We start from the raw sequence: 20,412 nt of genomic DNA on the forward strand, positions 1-20,412 counted from the left end.
ACATTTTTACTACTAGGCCTACGATTTTGACTCTTCGGATTGCCCAATACAAATTATTATACCCACCAACTGCACCCATAGCATTATAAAAATAGAAAAATCAAAATAATTTTAAAAACCAACATACTCGTAATCAGAGAATGAATTATATGAAACTGTGATTTCACATCTCTTTTATCCATTTTTAATTAGTAAAGAAATTTAATGACATATTTTTAGTCAAAACAACATTTTTAAATATAAAGTAAATTATTAAAGAAATATTAAATTTTATAGTTTTTTTTTTCATATTCGTTTTGTACAACTATTCAATAGGATCATGTAAGAAAAGCAGATTATATTAACATAAATTGTGATCGTTATGCGTCGCTTTTTTCTTTCTTTTGCCTTTTGATTTATCTACATTATATTTAGTTATGTGCGCTAATTCAAATATGGATTAATATTAGATTCGCACATTCATACATAGATGTCATTTAAATTAAACACGTCATATATATGCACAGGGACAAAGACAGAGGGAGGCAAGCAGTGGCCTTGCTCCCCTCCCCCAAATAGTAGATTTTTTATTTGGTCCCTTAAATTTTTATGAATTTACATATTAGTATAATAATAAAATTACATTTCAACCCCAATAATTTATAATTCATTTATGATCCCCTAAAGTAATTTTGTACGTTGTCCCTATATATATAAACTTTAACCCCTTAGAACCCTAACATCCGATTTTTGTATAACTCATAATTCTCCCATTTGAATTTAATTATGATATTGGAATTATAATGAATAATCTAAGAGTCTCGAGGATGTGTTTTCCAAAATTATCATCATTCTCTCACTAACTTTTAAACATTTAACAATGATAAACTAAACCGAATTTCATAATTCTCGCATCTGCTGTATCTAATAATTTAACAAAAATTCAAAGCCAAGAACTGTTGAGAATTTTCTTTCTTTCTTCAAACGGTGAAAGAAGATGATAATCGACTAACATCTTTCATCTTTTGTTTTATATTTTCATTATAATTACATTTAATAATATTAATCTAATGGTCATGAATTATGGTTACTAAACTTAGTGGAAATCAATGGATGAAAATGAGTTCATCCACTAACCACATATTAAGGATGGCCAAATTATAATTAAGGCCTTGTTTTAATTACCTACAAGTCCCTCTCTATTATATTCCTTCATTTCTTTACCCTTTCAACAATTTAGTCCCAATTCACTAATTATTAATTTATCCAACTAATTACTTCATAATTCTATTAATTCCGTATTCATCTTGTAAACTCCTCGATTTAAAATTTTCAGACTAGCTTGATTTAAGAAATTCAACTCCAAAATTGAATTTTCCAACATCGACGGAAATTGGATCGTTGTTATAATTTGGATTCCTACTTTTTCTCATAAATATTTCTAAAAAAAATGATTTTTAAAACTTTAAATATGAAAATTTATTTTATATCATAAAAATAAATTTAATTATATTATATATCAAATAAAAATAAAATTCAATATAATTTCGAGTAATCGAAAAATTTAAACTTACATTTCATAACTGTTCTATTTCATAACCGTTCAAATACCTAATTTCACAATTGAAGTAAAAGCCAAGTTATACTTGTGAAAGTCATGATTGAAATAAAATTCATCCTCCAATTCCTCTTCCTTACGTAATTTTCAAATAATCTTCTTTCTTTTTCTTTTGCCCAAAAAATAAAAAAACCAACATTATCATCTATCTACCATGCTATTCCATCTACTCTCTGCCTGGCTGAATGTGTGACAGGAATTTCTCAAGGAAAGACCTCCTTCATGCTGCTGTATCTTTGCCTTTGGAACAACCATAAATTTGATTCAAGGATTGCAATGTAAATGAAGTAATTCCCCAACCAAGACCAAAATCCTTGTAGAACCAGGCCAAGAAGAGACTACCCTGAAAACCATTCCAAATGATTTTACAAGCCTCCAATGCAACGTCTTAATTAAGCTGCTGTTCCATGTTTAAAATCCAACTTAGAAACTGTCCATCTGAGCATGACAGACAATGACATTTCAACCGCATGATGTATGACTACCAACAACTTTTCGAATCCGTCCCATGACTACACGAACATCATCCTTATCTAAGGTTGTGAAACAACACCGGAACCATCCTGGTTCTATGCAGTGGCAAGCTGAACCAGGTGTTAAATTAATCTTACCCACATTTAATAGCTTTTCCCATAGCTCAAGTTCCCCTTTCTCACCATAAGTAGGGATTAAATTTCTCATATCAGCCCAACAATACAAGCTACTTCTGCTATCTGTACATTTAATACCTAATTCTTCCAGACCAGCCACAAATAGATCACGCATATCCCGTATCCTCTTTTTATTGGTCTGAATATATTCCACAATGAATCTTGTATCTGAAAGCATTGAAACTAGTAGTCTTTGGGTCGGAGCAGAAACAGAAGAAAACCTAGTTAACTTTCTAGCAGCAGCCAAAACATTCTCATTAAAAGAATAGATCATTCCAACCCTAACTCCCGGAAGAAAGAGGTCCTTTGATAGCCCATAAACAATATGAACCCGGTTCTTATCAAAATCCTCAGAACCAACAATTTCAGCAATGCTGACAAACTCTTTCTCCCCGTAAATAGACCCTGCAAATATTTCATCTGATACGATATGGATGTTCTTTTCTTCGGCAAACTTCAAAAGAGCTTCAAGCATCTTCCGAGAAAGTAGATTGCCAACAGGATTTGCAGGGTTTGAAAGGAGAATTCCCCGAATTTTTGTTTCTCGCTTTCTTGTTTGATTGAATGCTTGATCAAGCGCACTGATACTTAACACGAAATTGTCTTTGCTCCGACAATGAACAGGTATTAGCTCCACTCCTGTTCTCCATTTCATGTCCCTGTCAAAGCTGAAGACATTCTTTTCTAATTAAACCAATAGGACCATTGTTTTTGTGTGTGCGTTGGGTGGGGGGGATGAAGGACGAATAATTACCTAGGATAGTAAGGTGTGGGAACAAGAAACGCATTCCCATGATCTGCCAAGCAGAAGCATAACGTCTCAATTGCAGGAGTCACACCAGCAGTTAAAACCATCTGCGATGGTTCATATGACACATCTCTTCCCATAACACGTGACATAAAACCTGCCATAGCCTGTAAAATACGAAAAAATGAATACATAGAAATAGATCAGACAGTCTCAAAAAGGCATACGACATTCCAATTGCATTATGCTTGGTGATAATATGATAGCAAAAAGTATAAACTACAAAAGTATAGAGCTCCCATCGTAGCTCCACATCCCTTAACCTGCACCATCAATATGAACAAATGTGCAGAAAAAAGAGATTAAAGTTAGCTCCACGCCTCCACCATATAAGCACTCAACAGTATGTACCTCACAGTTAAGGGAAAAAAAGCCGTATAGTCCGAAACTAAGAAGATTACATGGCATCTCTGACTCTTAAGCTCTTAAACCAATTAAGTTTATTTATTTGCCTTATATGATAACAATTAAGGCATGAAAACATGAAACTCTGTTTTTCCACAACGTTGATACACACACAAAATACTCAGAAATTGCTTATTTTTACTTGTGATTGATAACATTTTCACCAACAAACAGACAACAGATAATTCAGCACCACACATCAAATTCACTCTAAAATGAACAGAAACTTAAATTACATAGAGATGTGGAGAATACCATTTTGAGTTTCATTGTACCATCAGAAGGCTGGTAAGTGGCAATCCCGCTAATGCTCAAATCGCCCCCTTCTCTTCCCATTACCCAATCCCTCAAATTCTCCGACGTCCATTTCTCAATTAAATCAAAACACAACTGTAAAAGGAAAAAAGCATGGAAACAGCAACATAAATATTTGAAGAAGTAACATAGGGCAGGCAGAGGAAGCATCTTTTAAAAGCAAGGGGTTACCCTATTCTCGGACAAGCCGAGCTGGATAACCCCATCAGGGTTAGCAATTCTGTGATAGGGATCCCCCGAGGCCCTATCCAACCCCATATAATAAGGGGAGTCGTCGGGTTTAGCAATGGAAGTGGCGAGGGAAGATATCCGAAGCGGTCCGCGTGAAAGCAAATTGGAGAGTGAAGAATGTCTGGTCATCCCCGGCTGGTTGGATGAGGAACTGGAAGGAGGAGAAGGATCGGAGGGAGAACGACGTCGTTTGAGGTAGAGTTGGAGGAAGTAAAAGAGGGCGCATGGGATAAGAGATCCGAGGAGTAGGCCTCCTCTTCCTTGGGCAACACCTTGGAGAGGTACAACGAGACGCATGGCGGTGGGTTCTCGATAACCAGCTACGGGTGAGGGTTATGACCCACCCACCCGACAGCAGCTGCTTGTGGTTTCAGAATAGATTTTGTTTTGATGGCTTAGAGTTAGACCTTGGAAGACACAATGAGAAACCAAAACATATTTTTCTTGTTTCTGTTATATTCTAGTATTCTTTTCTTGTTGAAGCGAGTCTGTCTGAATTTTTTTTTATATATTATTGGGTAAATTACATTACTGGTCATCCAATTATTAGTAAATTTTATTTTTATCATTTTATTATGAAAAGTTACAAAATAATCATTAAAACTATTTATTTATTTTTCATAAAATGAAAATATTCAAAAATTCAAGATAGTTCGGTAACAAAAAAAGAAGATAAAATTGAATAATTAAATGATTATTTTTTAATTTTTCATAGTTGAGTGATCAAATAAAATTTATAAATATTAATGATTATTTTATAATTTTTCATAATTAGATGACAAAATTATCGATAGACTACTATAATTTACAGTATATTTTATTTACGTTTTTCTTCTAAATCTTTTTCAAGTCAAATCATTATATTTTATGGAGACCTAATCTCTAATGTATTTATTAAATTTTATTTAATTAAGAGTAAATTATCAAAATAATCACTTTTGTTTTTCTTAGGTTATATTTTAGTCACTTACGCTAATGTATTGTAATATTTTAGTTACTGAGCCATTAGTTATCGTTAACAGTAAGCTGAAGTGGCACGTTAAATCATCATTTCAAACAATAATATTAAATAAAATTATATAATTGGTCTCCATATTTTTTCGTTTTGAGCAACTTAAATTTTTTTATGTTCTTTTAACTTTCTCTTTTTTCTTTATTTTTCATTCTCATTTGCTTCTCTCTCTGTTTTCCTCCCTTATCCATATTTTTTAATGTGATTTTTCTATGTTTTCCATTTGTTAAAACTAAAGGGGAAGAAGAAAAGGAAAATAAAGAAATAAAAAGAAAAAATTAAATTGTTCAAAAAATAAAAGTATAGGGACTAGATTTAAAAAATGGAAAATATAGAAAAACTATGTTAAAAGAGATGGAGAATGGAGGAAAATAAAGGGAGAAATCGGAAGGTATGGAAAATAAAGAAAATTAAAAGAACATAAAAGAAAAAAAGTTAAATTGCTCAAAACGAAAAAAATATGGGGACCAATTATATAATTTAACCTAAAATTTTTATTTGAAATGATGATTTAACGTGCCACATAAGCTTACCGTTACACCGTTAATGGCAATTAAAGGCTCAGTGACTAAAATATTAAAACATGTTAACGTAAGTGATTAAAATGTAACCTGAAGTAGATAAAAGTGTTTATTTTTATAGATTATACTTTATTTAATTAGTATTAGTAATCTTTCTTTAAAAATATGTGATTAATTATTTTTTGTTAATTTAAAATCACGTGCGTTGCTTATATTCCACGTAAGTATTTTTACTTTATCTAATTAAATAAGGAATGTTATGAACTTTTGGTGATAACAAATTCTATCAAATAATACTTTAAAAATATTATTTAATGTATTTTTGATAATGCTAATTCTAAAAAGTATTGGCGCCGCCACTGACGGTTTTTATTCTCGGCTTATCCTGCATGTTTTGAGTCTTGCGTCAGTCAGTTTTGATTTTGAGCTATGGAAACGGCTTTTCAAGGGCTTTCAATTCAAGAGGCAGAATTAGTTATTGGGTCGGATGAGGCTCTGGAAGACAACATCAGTTATGAGATTTGATTGGCCGGTGAAAGGGTGATTCATTTCGCTGCTATGGAACCAACTCTATTGTCACTATGGAGACCTCTCCAAAAGGTGAGCATAAAGCTGGGTTTATATTTGATTTAGTTTATCATTCGGTGGATTTACGGAGAATGATTTCTGTGGGCTCATGGTCCTTCTACAACTGCATTTTGCTTATTCATCAACTCTCTAAAGGCGAGAATCCGAAGAGTGTTGATTTTTTTAATGCAGAATTTTTGGTGTACGTACATTAGCTTTCTAGAAAGAATACTAATTATAAAGATATCCTTAAATTTTAGTAAAAGTTATTAAAAAATATTCCATGTCAATCACTTATTGTATTACCTAACAATTAATTGAAAGAAATCAATTGTCTTATTTAAAGTGATTTAATTAAGGCTTCTTTTGATTTGACTTTTAATGCCAGTGAGGTGTAGTTGGGGGAAAATATGGTGCCAACCTCACTGGTATGCTGTTTGGTTCAGTAAGTCAGTCTAGTGAGAAGCCATCTTCACCACTCTGGTCAGCTGAAAATCAGCTGGAGATTTCAACAGCAATGGAGATTTCAACTGTTGGTATTTTTAACAGATAAAAATACCCTTACTCTTCTTCCTCCAATATTTTACCCTCTTTCCATAGGCTATGTAGCAAAATATTACAAGTATTAGGGACAACCATTTCTCATCATCTCATTTACAATAGCATTTGCTTCAGATAACTTCCCTTTACGACAGTAGCCGTGCAGTAAAATGCTAAACTCATTCGGCAAGCAACCTTTCTCAAGCATTTTATCAAACAACTCCCGGGCAAGCATTTAGAGACTAGCAAATACTAACAATATTCAGAAGCACAATAATAAAATGTATTTATCACCCAATGGCGGGGTAGAATCGCATTCACTCACTGCAACTTTTTTTTCTATCTTCTCTTTTCTACATCCAAAAGATTTTGATAATAAAGTAGGTTGGAACCTTTTAAATTTGTAAAATCTAATAAATAATTTAACTATAAAAAATTAAAAATAATTATCATTTTATCTAATAAATAATTTAAATTGATTATATAATTCATTAAAATATTAGAAGATACATTTTAATATTTTATTAAATGAATTTATAAATTTACATATTTTAATAATTTAAAAAAAGTAAAATAATTTTAAAAATTATATTATATATCAATTCTAATTTGATGTGCTTAATAGTCATTTTTTATTCTAACTTCACCGCTACAGCTGTGTTTGAATTCAAACACACACTCCACCATTGTTTCTAATCTCACCACTACAGTATCCAATCTCACCGCTACAATAACTAATCTCACCGCCACCGCTGTTTTTAACCTCACTAGAGGTAAACACACCGCCCATCCAAACTAGCCCTAAGAAAAAAATTTAGAGTGACAAAAATAGAACATACCCTATTTTAGAGTGACCATGAATGTATTTTACTCTAAAATGTATTTGGTCATCAAATAAAATATCGATGTGGCCTTCTTTTTATTGATATAATAACAAATTTAACCCCTAATATTTTCACATCGTATCAAGTATTCTATTCTTAAAATATTCAATATATTTTACTCTCACAAATTATCAATTCAATCATTATTTTAAATATTCAAAATTTATAATTATAAAATATTAAAAAATTAAAATTATAAAAATAAAACAACTCAACTATTTTTATAAAATTAAATTAAATTATGAATACTATAAAATATAAAATTCTAAAACTAAAAATGATTTTTTTTGAAATAAAAGACTGGGATTTTAATTAATAAAAAAAGAATAAAACAAAACCAATCCACCGGACCCAAACAAAGGCCCAAAACAAAATGAAACCACATAATTGATGGTCTAAAAACAATAAAGAAATAACTTCCTAAAGAGCCTTTCTAATAACTTACTGACTTCAAATGAAAAGTAACCGCCCTAATAGAAATAAAATAAATTAAAAACCTTCCCAGTCAAGTCAACCGTCTGGATGCCATCAATTCTACTAAGTAATCATTTCCAATGCTCCAGAACGTTCTGACGATAGCTATCCCCAATATCTTTTACTTTCTTTTGCTATCTGCCTTCATTCATTTTTTGCTTTATCTTTTCTTCAATCTGGTTCCCTGTGCCAAATTCCTACCGAGGCAAGAGCATGACCTTCCAGTTCTTCTCCCCTCAGGTAAGTGTCTTCTTCTTTCTCGAGCGCTATCTTTGCTAATCTATGGGCATATGAGTTCTCAGATCTGTGGATATATTGAAAAATCAATTCTTTAAAATCATCTTTTTTTCTTTGAATATCTCTAATGATGGCTCCGATCACTGATTTATCTGCTGAAGTTGCTTGACATTTTTTTATAACTGTTCTTGAATCCCCCAAAAGACTAACCGATTGTAATCTAAGTGAGCTACCTAATTTTGCACCTTCTAGGCATGCATATGCTTCTGCTGCAAAAGGAGAGGGGATATCTCTATGGATAACCGTCTTCAACGCCATTAAGTTTCCCCTCAGATCCCATCCTACTAAGTATCTCTCTGGATCATTCGATCTACGAACCCCCAACAAGTTGACAACCTGACTTCTGTCCTCATCCAGCGTGTTTTTACTAAAAAATACTGTAGATTTTTCAAAATTTATGTTTTGCCCTGAGCAGCTTTTATATTCTTCTAGTATGTCCTTGAAGATATTAGCACCTTTTCTTGTTGCCTCCCCAAATAATATGCAATCATCAGCGAATAAAAGATGGGATATCCACTCCTACTAACCCTGACTCCTTTCATAATACCTCTCTTCATTGCCGATCTTTAATAGACTCGATAAGCCCTCACAGCATAAAAGAAAGAGGAATGGACTTAGTGGGTCACCTTGTCTCAAACCTCTGGTTGGTGAAAATTTAACCCCTCTAAACCCATTGATGATGACTGAATAGGAAACGGTAGAGACACAATTCATAATGGCCTTTACCCAGTTAAGGTCAAATCCCATCTTTACCATAATTTCTTCAATGAAACTCCATTCAACCCTTTCTTAAGCTTTACTCATATCTAGTTTAACGGCCATAAACCCCTTTTTTTTTTCCAGATTCTTCAGTTTTAACTTGTGCAGTACCTCATAAGCAAGTAAAACATTGTCTGATATCAAACGCCCTGGTACAAAAGCGCTGATATCAAACGCCCTGGTACAAAAGCGCTTTGGGCTTCATCAATACATTTCCCAATAACATTTCGGAGCCTATTAGCAATAACCTTTGCAATAATTTTATAGAGAACATTACAAAGACTGATCGGCCCAAACTGCGACATGTTAAAAGGACTCAACTTTGGGTATAAGCACTATATTTGTAGAATTAATTTGACTAACCTCCAATTCATCATTCAACTATCGGAGACAGTAGGCCATAACATCTTCTCCCACAATCTGCCAACATTTCTGGTAAAACGTTATTGGTAAGCCATCTTCACCTGGTGCCTTTGTTGGGCCCATACCAAAGACAACTTTTGTAATTTCTTCCATGGAATATGGAGCTGTGAGTCTTTGATTATCTTCCTCTTGAATACACCGCTCGACCCCTGTTAATATATGATCATAATTCCCCCTACTACCTGCTGAAAATAGGTTTTGAAAATAAGACCGTGCCGTAACCTTAATGTCCTGCACAAACACCATCTCTCCCCATTCATTTTTTAATTTGTCAATAAAATTTCTCTTCTTCCGTTGTGAAGCCTGACTGTGAAAGAATTTTGTATTTTTATCTCCAAACTTCAACCAATTTATTCTGGCCCTTTGTTCCTAATAGCACTCGTCTTTTTCAATCTTAAAATTAAGACTTATCCTTATATCGATCAATTCAGCTAAAGTCTTATCGTCCCTTTTTGCTACATCCAGTTCTTCAAGCTTTTCAGTCAGAACTCGTTTAGATCTCTTTCTGTTAAATTGAATTCTTTTTGCCCATTTCTTCAGACCTTCTTTTAAATTCGCTAGTCTTTGAAGCAATTCCCCTGAAGAATTTTCCCACAGGCTTCAAATCTAAAATTACTAATCCAACCTAGATCTTCATATTTCATGGTATCCAAAAGAATAGGACAGTGATCTAAAAACGTATGTGTGAGATGTTGAGCTTTCACTTCAGGAAACAACACAATCCACTCTGTGTTAGCCACTCCTCTATCAAGACGTTCTTGAATATTTGTCTCAGGTAAATTACCTCTCTCCCAAGTGAACCAGCGGCCCATAAAACCCACGTCATATAGGTGACAATCTTCAAGTGTTTTTCTGAATAACTCCATCCTTCTTTCATCTCTAGGCAGTCCTCATTTCTTCTCGAATCCATACATGATTTCGTTAAAATCGCCACACACCAACCATGGAATTGCCTCACCCACTGTTAATTTCTTCAAAACTACCCATGAATCGCTTCTGTCCTGTACATATGGAGAACCATAAAAGCCTGTAAATCGCCATTTAACTCCTTTTTCTTTATCTTCAACTAACACATCAATGTCTTTTAGAAAAACTACGCAATATTAAATCTGTGTCGGTTCTCCATGCTAAACATAAACCCCGTTTCGTACCCTCAGCTGTAACTTTAACCTCGTGTAGGAAACCACATCTTCTACGAATAATTTCCATCTGCTTTATACTTAATTTTGTCTCCATGAAGAAGACTATTTGGGGATTATTTATCTTTAGTAAATACCAAAGTCTTCTAACCGTCCGTTGTCTCCCCAAACCACGGACGTTCCAACTTAAGATTTTCATTGCTTCCGGTCGGCTGACCTCTTGGCAGTTGCCGATGATAAAAAGGTAGTGTCTTCCATCTCAACCCTATTCCTCTTTTTCCCCTCATCCCCAATAAAAGTTTCATCTTCCACGTCATACTCCATAGCTACTTTTCCTTGAAAGGATTTTAATTTTACCTCCCCAAAGACTAAAAATGATTTTAAAAAAATAAAAATATATATAAAATTTTAAAAAGTAAGGTGGCATATAAAACAGGTGTTCCCTCCCTACATAGCGAGGACAATTTACCAAAAAAAGTTGTTTTTTTAAAAATTTATCGAAATAGGTTGATTTTTTGATTATTTACCAGAATGGTTTATTTTTCGCGAAATCGCGTCCACGTCAACGCGATGTCAGGGTACGTGTCAGAACATCGCGTCCACGTCAGCGCGATTTGCATACGTGGATGAACAATTTATGTTTTTAAGCTTGGAAAATTTTGAAAGGCCATAACTTTTCGCTCGGTTGTCCGATTGAGATGATTTTTTTTTATTTCGAATAAATTTTCGAGATCTACGCGCTGACAAACAGTCGCAAGCGATTTGCCGTAGTTTTGTCGAAAAAGATCTTTTATTGCCCCGAAATTTTGATTTTTTCGGTTTCAAATTCAATTTTGAACATTCAAATCATTATTTTTCATATTTATTTGAAGTAAACACCGGATCTTTTTTTACAGAATTGTCTTATATCATCCTGTTATAGGTATAAGTCAGCTCATTCCATTTTTGAGAAGTTCCCTTAAAGTTTTCCATTTTATTCAATTTAGTCCCTAAAACCTAAATAGTTATATTTTCAAATCTAAGCTTCGTTTTTCAATTCAAATTAAATTTCGTCCTTCCATAACATTCAAATATTCTTAAATACAAAGATTTCATGCTAATTTTGAAATAATTGCACTTTAGTCCCTAAACTCGTAACTAACAAATTATACTTTACAAATTAGTCTATTCATATCTATGGAGTTTGTCAGCGCGTAGATCTCGAAAAGTTATTCAAAAAAAAAAATCGTCCCAATCAGACAACCGAGCCAAAAGTTATGGCCTTTCAAAGTTTTTCAAGCTAAAAAACATAAATTGTTCATGCCACGTAAGCAAATCGCGTATTCTAGGGCGCGATTTCTGTCCGCGTCAGCAAGTTGCGCTGATGTGGACGCGATTTCCTGGCGCGTACCCTGAAATTTCGCTGACGTGGACACGATTTCGCAAAAAATAGACTATTCCGGTAAATAATTAGCTCATTTCGGTAAATTTTAAAAAAAAACTTTTATTGGTAAAATACCCACATAGCAACACCCTTCTAATTTAAATGTTATTAATTTATTTTTATTAAAATATTATTGTTTTATAGATAGTGTCGTAATAAGTTGGCGTTACTGTTCTTTTCAATCCATTCTCATAAATAATTTTTTCCACTCCAATTTCAGAAATAAAATTTTTTGTATTATTGAAATAAAATTCCCTTTCATTTGAGAATAAAAAAAAATAGTATACCTGCACTCGAAAAAAAGTTTATAAAATCAATTTAAACTAAATAACCGTTTGGACCAACAAGAGTTAGATGCAGTGGTTTAAACCTTAGAGACAACATCATTAGAACGAACTCTAAACATAAACTATAAAATAGACATAAATAATATCAAAAACTAATAACCCTTTAAAACTCCCATATCAGGTCAGGTGGCCAAAAGCTGTTCACTTATAAAACTCCCCTGAATTTGAGCCTCCAAGCTTAAAACAAGTAACAAAGTCTTTATTTAGGCAATTGTTTTTTTTAGACGTAGTGCGTGTGTCCTACCGTGTGTGTGCATAGTATTTGTGAGTACTAATACTCTAAAATTTTTCAGTACAAAAAGAAAAACACCGTCTTATGTAGCAACATCAAGATAAAGATTTCATGACTTCTCCTTTTCGGCCCCAAAGGGGCATGAATCCATGCAAAGCTCAATCAACCTTCCAGCCAAAATTAGTGTATAGGGTTACAACTCGCAACATGAGAAGATTAGAATCGACTCTTGAGTGCTCAAAATACAAATTACAAAATACAAAATCAATATATACTATACAAAGAATCACAAAGAATATTATATATATGAACGTGCATGAGACTTCAGCTAACTTTCAATGGAACGGACACTATCACGTGTTAACAGAGACCCCACAATTACATTTGGCGTGATATTAAACCCTAATACTTGCAAATGACTATGATCCAAAGTGTAATACCCGTATAACCTGACTACCATAACACTTGAAGGTCAGTGTAACCTATTATGTGCTTCAATTATGGAAACCTTCTCCTGCCAAAAACAAAAAACAAAATTAAACAAATTAGTATTACATCAAAATGTCCCCCCCCAACCCCTCCCAGAATATTCAACTTTAGATTTTGCTTTGTATGAATGATGAAATAAAGCGAGGATGGAAAATTTGTTCATAAAATGATTAATAAATTTTCCTTCCTCGCTCTTTTCCATCATACCAAGTAAAGTCTCAGTTATTGTGCAACTGCTCAGGTTTTCAATGCTAGAGAATGTTTACATCGAAAATGGTTGCAATGCGATAATTACAAATGCATTAAAAACATTATGTCCGCTTTAGCTTAGCATGTTTCAAATACTGCTCTCTTAATATGGTTCCTCGCCTGACTAGTGGCATGAGGACTTCGGTAGACAAAAGAGTAGATGAGTGTCATGATGCCATTACAGATTTGAAAAGACGCCCACTTTCCATGTAAGGTTCAAATTTGTTCAGATAAAAGTCTATAAGCTAAGGGAGAAGGTTGGTAATTTAGAGATTGCCAATGATCGCTCATGTCTATATGCAAAGCTATGTGCATGCATATGTGAGAATAATGTATTTCCATGAAGATGGAAAGAGAGACCTCATTTGTTGAGCTGCTTTCTGAGGGAAACCATTGCAAAAGAACCCCCAAGTTCATGACATATGGTATCAATTTGAACATAAGAGGTGTTGTTACCTGCATAAGTAGTTTGCTATTGTTAATGTTGCAGGCTTGCAGCCATGAAAGGGACAAAGAAAAGCATACTATAAACCTTCAAAGTGTAATTTCCAGATCAGTGAAACCTACCAGACTGAGAGCTGTCGTTCCAAGAAGAAGAAGATACATCTTTCCCTTCATGTCAACCAAAATGAAGTCAACAATTGCAACAAAACAAATACAATGATGATGAAAACATGCTCAAACAAATTAAAAGCATCAGAAATTTCAAGCTTGAAGCAACAGGAAAAGATATTTAATGCTAAGAATTTTACGGCAAAATGCGTTCATATAAATGGAAAATGTTGCTGAACTGTTTCATCCATAATTGAAGCAACAAGAAAGTTATCATTCTTGTTCTTTCTGTGCGAGAACCCCCCCCCCCTTTTTTCCTACCAACCCAAGCACACCTGCTTCAGAAATAAATAATACGAGACCACAATACTTTACATTTGTTAACCAGCATATCATTCTTTCACTGAAGACCAACAAGCACATCAGCAATTCATGCACATGATATCTTTCCTCCTTTTTCTAGAATTAAGAAACATTCTTTTGAAAACCACTGTAAGGGCATGACAAAATGAGAATAATGTTCAAAGGATGAGGAGATCAATCGTCAAGAAACAAAAAACTTTATTGTAGACATGCAGAGATACAAACGTTCACATTTTAAAAAGGCAAGGAAGAAAGAGGTACCTCAACAAGGTGAAGATTTGAGGCACGACTTAGAAGAACAAAAGCAAATTCTCCAATTTGAGCAAGCAACACTCCAACCTATATGATAAAAGTACAAAGTGCATAGAATGCACAAATTATGTAAAGAAAACAAGACGCTATTTGTGCATAAGAGTGGGAAAACAAACTTACATGGAAAGATGTCCTAACACTATACCCGAAAGCCTTGGCAACCACACAGACAACAGCAGTCTTAACAACAATAACTAGTATAACAGAGGCCAGTAGTATATCCACATGGTTCCACAGAAAATGTACATGTATGAGCATCCCAATACCAGAAAGGAAGAGTGCTGCAAATAGGTTACGAATTGGTTCCACCTAGAATAGAAACACAGCTCATAAAATAATCTGGCAAAACAAAGAAATATATCCACTTAGCCTATTTTAGGCTCAAATCTCCTACAGCACACTCTCCAATGCATAACAAAACGTTAACCAGTACATAAATTCCAATATTAAGAATGAACCCTTGAGCCTTGACTCAAAATAGAATAGACCTTGCATTTATAGATTTTCATTCATGCCCCCATGGACTAACAATGCATGACCTAAAACAGACTAAATAAGAATGTAAACAAGCTAAGCCTTGAAAATTCTTAAGACACTAATTGAAAAGTTAAATAGAATAAACCCCTTCAAGGCAAAGATAAGAATATACACTAAAGTACATAGGTAAGAGGCCTTGCCAATAATCAGTGATTACCTGGTCTAGTGTATGTTGCGCAAAATCAGTAGTAGATATCATAACTCCAGCAACAAATGAACCCAACTCAAGGCTGAGACCCATCTTATCACTGCACTGTGAGGATTACAGAAGTTCAAGAGTGTTAAAAAGGTCATGGGGAAATTTTGCATGCAGCGATATAGCAGTTGTATTGTAATCATTTCAAGCACAAAACTTACCCAAGCAGACAATAAGCAGAAAGCCACAGCAGCAAGCTGATAAAGTTCATTTGTCTGGATAACAAAATGAAACCAAATGAACTAAAATTTTGAACTTATTCAAATCAAGTTACATAATAAAAGAGATAAAATATGTTAACAACTTACTTGAGATGATATCTGCATCATTAACTTTAGGAATCGAGGAACAAATGACCAAGACAATAGTGATGCAACAGTAAGATAAATTGATAATACCAATATCCTGACATTGATCATCAGCAAGAGTCAGATCCATTTAAGTCAACCACCAACAACAGCTCAAAAGCTAATTTTGGAAATAAGGGCAGAAACAGAAGGATAACAAAAAGTAAAAGAGGATAGGTAAGGAACTTACAGCTTTCCCATTGAAACCATCCCGTGTAGCAAGCCACTGCTACCACCCAAAACTGGGAGCAAAGCGAATAACAAACCAACAGCACAATCCTGAAACGGCCAGAGGTAAGGGAATGAATGGATATGCAGCAACAAGAACAAGTTTCTGAATCCAAATTGTAAATAAATTATAGATACTTGATAGGTCATCACTTCTCTTCAACCTGAAAAATTAGAGTCCCAATAGTAACTTGACCATGAAGAGAATTAGTGCTACTTCGTTCTACTAAAAACTTCACAACCTGATAAAAATATAAAGAAAGAATGGATGACCATTAAGTGCATCAAATAGCAACCAAAAATAAAAGAAAAATACTCGCAACATAATAGAGAATAGTAAAGTACAATTGCTGTTGATGACATTGAGAGGAAGGAGCCAACAAATACACCCTCAGATAAATTTGCTCCACATAACTGCAAGATTAAGAGATACCTTATTTTAGTGTCCATCTTACAAGTGCTCTTAGTTGGAGACATGACCAAAGTGCTAGGAAGACCTTACCACTGCAATTATGCCACACAAGCACATAAATATAACAATTTGAAGTAGTCCTCCAAAAACAGCAACTGGCCCCACAACTTTTAACTGCAGAAAGAATTAGTTGAAACAGCTTTCATTAAATAAAATACGGAAATTTCTATGCTAAAACATCTGAAAGTAAGAATTCACTCCCAAAACATCCAACCTTTGCCAAAGAAAACTCCAGCCCAAGAGCAAAAAGAAGAAAGACAACACCAAACTGTGCAACAGTTTCAACCTACGAAAAACGAATGAGCATATCACCAAAATAATAAAAATATAGAAAATCATATCACTGATTGCATTTTCTTTTCTTTCTTTATTTTTTATTTGTTTTGTTTTTTGCAAAAGACATCAGAGAATGAATTTTAGATGATATAATTTAGGCATTATTAGCTGCTATCAGCTGAAATTTTTTTAAATAATAAATGAACAGGGAAAAGTCACATTTTTGGGATATAATTCCAAGCAAGTCTCAGGAATTTATTAACAAAGAAAAATAAAATATTTTCCAAAACAAAATCTTTAACATGGATCATAAGGCATGTTTCCCCTCCATGGTACCATCAGTGAAGCTATCTCAATACTAGAAAATAACGTGTACTAAAACATTAACTCATATAAAACTCCATTATTAAGAAACAAGAAGCTCGAGCTATTATAAACAACATACCTGTACCATTTCACTAATGAATTTCAAACCCCCTGGTCCAATAAGTGAACCCGCCAGAAGATAGCCCACAATAACCTATCATGTGCATAGGTTTAGGAAAAGTAAAGAAAGACAACTTCTTTCTTGCAAAAAGACAACTTCTTTCTTGCAACTTTCGTGATAGAGCTGCATATCAAACTCAAGAAAAAGAAAACAACTGTTGAACGCAAAGTAAATAAATGCTAATTTTAGATAAACATACCGGTTGCCCCAGACATGAAAAGATAATACCACCAATGGCAGCAGAGACAATGACAACCACCAAATCTGATATCAATCTGCACAAGGGTGATACAGTATGTTACAAATAATTTTTATTGGATAACAGGACAATTTACTACACCATAAATCTCAGTTGTATGTTATATTCATAATCAAAACTCAATGGCAGCACCAGAACCAAACAGGAATAGTTTTCAATTGTTCATCACAATGCCAACCAACTTGTAGTAATATGGAACCGGAGACTGTATCAGATAGTGCAAGGATAAAGGAGATAAAGATGCTAACCTCAAATCAACTTGGAGCACTGGATACTTGGATTTTCTATTTGACATTACAAACACATTATCCTAACATCAAATGAGAAAGGCAAATTAGAATGGATTCAATTAAAAGCAAAAGCAATCAACATAAAACTGCATAGTTAATCCTGCTACACATGAGAGAGAGAGGGGGGGCGGGGGGAGGAACTAACATTTGACCCACCTTTTTATCAATCAAGGTTGTCGTCTCATCAGAATCTTCATTTTCCAGGGAAAAGACATCTTGAATCTGGAATGCTCTTGTACCACTGTTGATAATGTTGGGAAAAAAAGTCAACTCACAAAAAAAAAAATTATTTATTAAATTTTTATTCCTCCAAAAATAAATGTATTCTCATACTTTGTCTCTTGTGTATCATTTCTCTTCCCCTTCTCATGAGTGATTTTAGCTACAGTCTCCAGTACAGCCTGAAAAACATATAAGGAAGCATCCTTAAAACAGACACCAAAAGGAAAACTACACAGTAAGCACACGGGTCACCTAGGAACAAAGGTAATAAAGGGCACATAATTCCAATATGCATGATATCCAAACCCAACCTTTCCTCAATAATTATAGGATCCTGAGTGATCATACACATAACCAAGATCACTCAGTAGATTATTTTATTTATTCCTTTAAAATCGGATGCCTACTAAAGTTTGGAAAAAGATTTTGAAGAAAACAAATGTAACAGGCTTATATATCTGAGCTCTAGCCAAAACCATAAATCTACTAAAAATCAAAATGAGAAATTGGGCCTTGGCAACAATATGCTCGTAAAAGAGTGAACCTACAGAGGAAACACTATAATCCAGTTTTCCTTAGTATCAAAACAATAAAAAGAAAAAAAAAAGAATTTCAGTCGGAGCAATGGGCTTCAAAAGAGAGCCAAACCTACTTGCTGATCAGCTACACTAGTATTGAAATTGCTTGCATCAGTTCCTAACAAAAGAAGAAAAAAGGAAAATAGAGTATCAGCTAAAAGAATTAAAGAGCCAATAAATTGTGCATAAATTAACCGCACTCCTAGATCATTTAGAGATCTAAATGATGATCATAGAAGATTCATGTAAAAAGGGAAATGAAGATTCTAATTTGCTTAAATTTGAGTTCGATGCCATACAAGTCAAGCTACAAATATTGTGATATTTTTCCTTCTTGTTCATAATTAAAACAAAAGCAAACAAACTAGTCTTCTAGCTATATTGTTTTTACTTCAGTGTCCTTTTATGTGGAACTTATTTTAACTACTAATAGAATATCTGAATATGTTTGCGCTTTTACTGAACGTTTAAACTTAAAATTGAGCCTGCAGCTTTGTAAAATAACAAGACCTCCAGCATAAAGATCAAGATCCAGCAATTCGTTTTTTTTCAAAAAAAAAAAAATCCCTGTGCTTTCTCGGCCTATTAAAGGATTCCAACATATAAAAATAATGAACAGGGAAAAAAAAGGCAAACCTTCAGTTTGATCATTTTCGGAGAACTCCTTCTCAAGAACCCGATCGAACATTTTGGCAATACTCCCTTCGCCGGTACCCGTCACCGACGAATTCACAAGGTTACCGTAAAACCTTTCCCGGATTTCATTATCAGATCTCGCCGATAGACATATCCTCGCGTATGATAGCACCACCACCAAACAATAAACGGATCCAAGCACTCCACGTCTCGAGGAGCAAATCGCCATTCTGTAAATCCCTCTCTCTCTCTTCCTTTTTTGTTGTCCTTTCTTTCAAATTTTTTAAAGCAAATTTGCAGGATTAAAAAACACAAAAACAATGCAGAAGGGGACGTTCTGGGAATTTGAAATCTGGATGAAGAGAGGGAGGTTTATAGATGTAGGTGGGGTTCGTTAATTGGGATTTAACTGTCCGGCGGAGATCATATTTGTGAAAATAGCCGGGCGCGTTAATAATAAAAAGATCTTACTATTATTACGGCGTATTATGTTTACTACTAGATACGAAGAACAACGGGAAATGTAAATAAATTACCGATGAAAAATAAAATAAAAAATTTTATTATGTAATAATATAATTACGTAAAACTAATTCTATCACACTTTTGATTTAGCACGATAGTTTTGATTCAATCCCTAATAATTTTATTTTTATCTTAATTATAAAAAAATTATTACACCATATACATGTGGTAAACTTAATAATATAATTTATTTTAAATACGAAATATTTATTTCTATAATTTTTTTAATTTAGTTGGTGCTCAATTAACTTACGACATCATTTTAATAAAAATGTTTATTAATAATATAAATTACAGATGAGAAATGTAAAATAATACAATTATGTAATAATTATTAACACCTTCAAAAAAATATAATTTATTTTGTAAAATAATAGTATTTTAGTCATTATCCAATTAAGATTAAATTAGACCTGTCTATAAATTAGGTCACAGTCGAATTTCAAAATAGTTTCAAACTCATACTCGGTTTTATCCTAATTTGCTTAAAAATTCTGTTTTATTGTTTAAAATTTAATAAAATGTTTTTATATTAATATTTTACATATTTTTAATCAAACTTAATTTTATAAATATTTTTATTATTTAAATTAAACTCGAATTGAGTCAATCTAGTCAAAGAGATAAATTTAATAAGTTGAGCTTATCAGTCGAGTAAGCTGTCCAAGTCCATAGGTAACTCTAGACATAATATATAGTATAGATAATCTAGACATAATATATAGTATAGATAATTAAATATGATGCGAAGAAATAATATTTTTAAAATG

The 20,412-nt window shown here is 33.3% G+C and overlaps 2 protein-coding genes and 1 long non-coding RNA gene across 5 annotated transcripts; 1 reads left to right on the top strand and 2 right to left on the bottom strand.

Annotated features, from left to right (window-relative positions):
• Positions 1–1,531: 1,531 nt before the first annotated feature.
• Positions 1,532–4,456, bottom strand: LOC107953658 (probable aminotransferase ACS12). The gene is made up of 4 exons (XM_016889027.2): positions 3,947–4,456; positions 3,716–3,850; positions 3,002–3,162; positions 1,532–2,915 (listed from the first exon to the last, which is right to left on the bottom strand). Exons 1-4 carry the CDS (start codon positions 4,301–4,303, stop codon positions 2,060–2,062), a joined length of 1,509 nt encoding a protein of 502 aa, XP_016744516.1. The 5' UTR covers positions 4,304–4,456; the 3' UTR covers positions 1,532–2,059.
• Positions 4,457–7,857: 3,401 nt separating this feature from the next.
• On the top strand, positions 7,858–14,190 carry LOC121219279 (uncharacterized). 2 transcript variants are annotated; one of them, XR_005915946.1, is made up of 2 exons: positions 7,858–8,244; positions 13,853–14,190. It is a non-coding gene; the product is annotated as an uncharacterized lncRNA (long non-coding RNA). The 2 variants fall into 2 exon arrangements; XR_005915944.1 differs by lacking the exon at positions 13,853–14,190 and adding an exon at positions 8,494–13,550.
• On the bottom strand, positions 12,671–19,711 carry LOC107953657 (K(+) efflux antiporter 5). Of its 2 annotated transcripts, XM_016889025.2 has the most exons (20): positions 19,118–19,711; positions 18,556–18,599; positions 18,015–18,082; positions 17,838–17,922; positions 17,640–17,701; positions 17,332–17,407; positions 17,091–17,165; positions 16,584–16,655; positions 16,400–16,483; positions 16,243–16,311; positions 16,062–16,139; positions 15,860–15,948; positions 15,631–15,727; positions 15,484–15,537; positions 15,284–15,379; positions 14,710–14,898; positions 14,539–14,616; positions 13,930–13,974; positions 13,723–13,818; positions 12,671–13,138 (listed from the first exon to the last, which is right to left on the bottom strand). In XM_016889025.2, the coding sequence occupies exons 1-20, from the start codon at positions 19,344–19,346 to the stop codon at positions 13,097–13,099; spliced, it is 1,728 nt and encodes a 575-aa protein (XP_016744514.2). In that variant the 5' UTR covers positions 19,347–19,711; the 3' UTR covers positions 12,671–13,096. The 2 variants fall into 2 exon arrangements, with proteins under 2 accessions (XP_016744514.2, XP_040953094.1); XM_041097160.1 differs by lacking the exon at positions 18,556–18,599 and having other exon boundaries at positions 19,118–19,355.
• Positions 19,712–20,412: the final 701 nt, after the last annotated feature.

Source organism: Gossypium hirsutum, chromosome D07 (genome assembly GCF_007990345.1).
Source record: "Gossypium hirsutum isolate 1008001.06 chromosome D07, Gossypium_hirsutum_v2.1, whole genome shotgun sequence".
In the NCBI taxonomy this organism is placed as follows: Eukaryota; Viridiplantae; Streptophyta; class Magnoliopsida; order Malvales; family Malvaceae; genus Gossypium; species Gossypium hirsutum.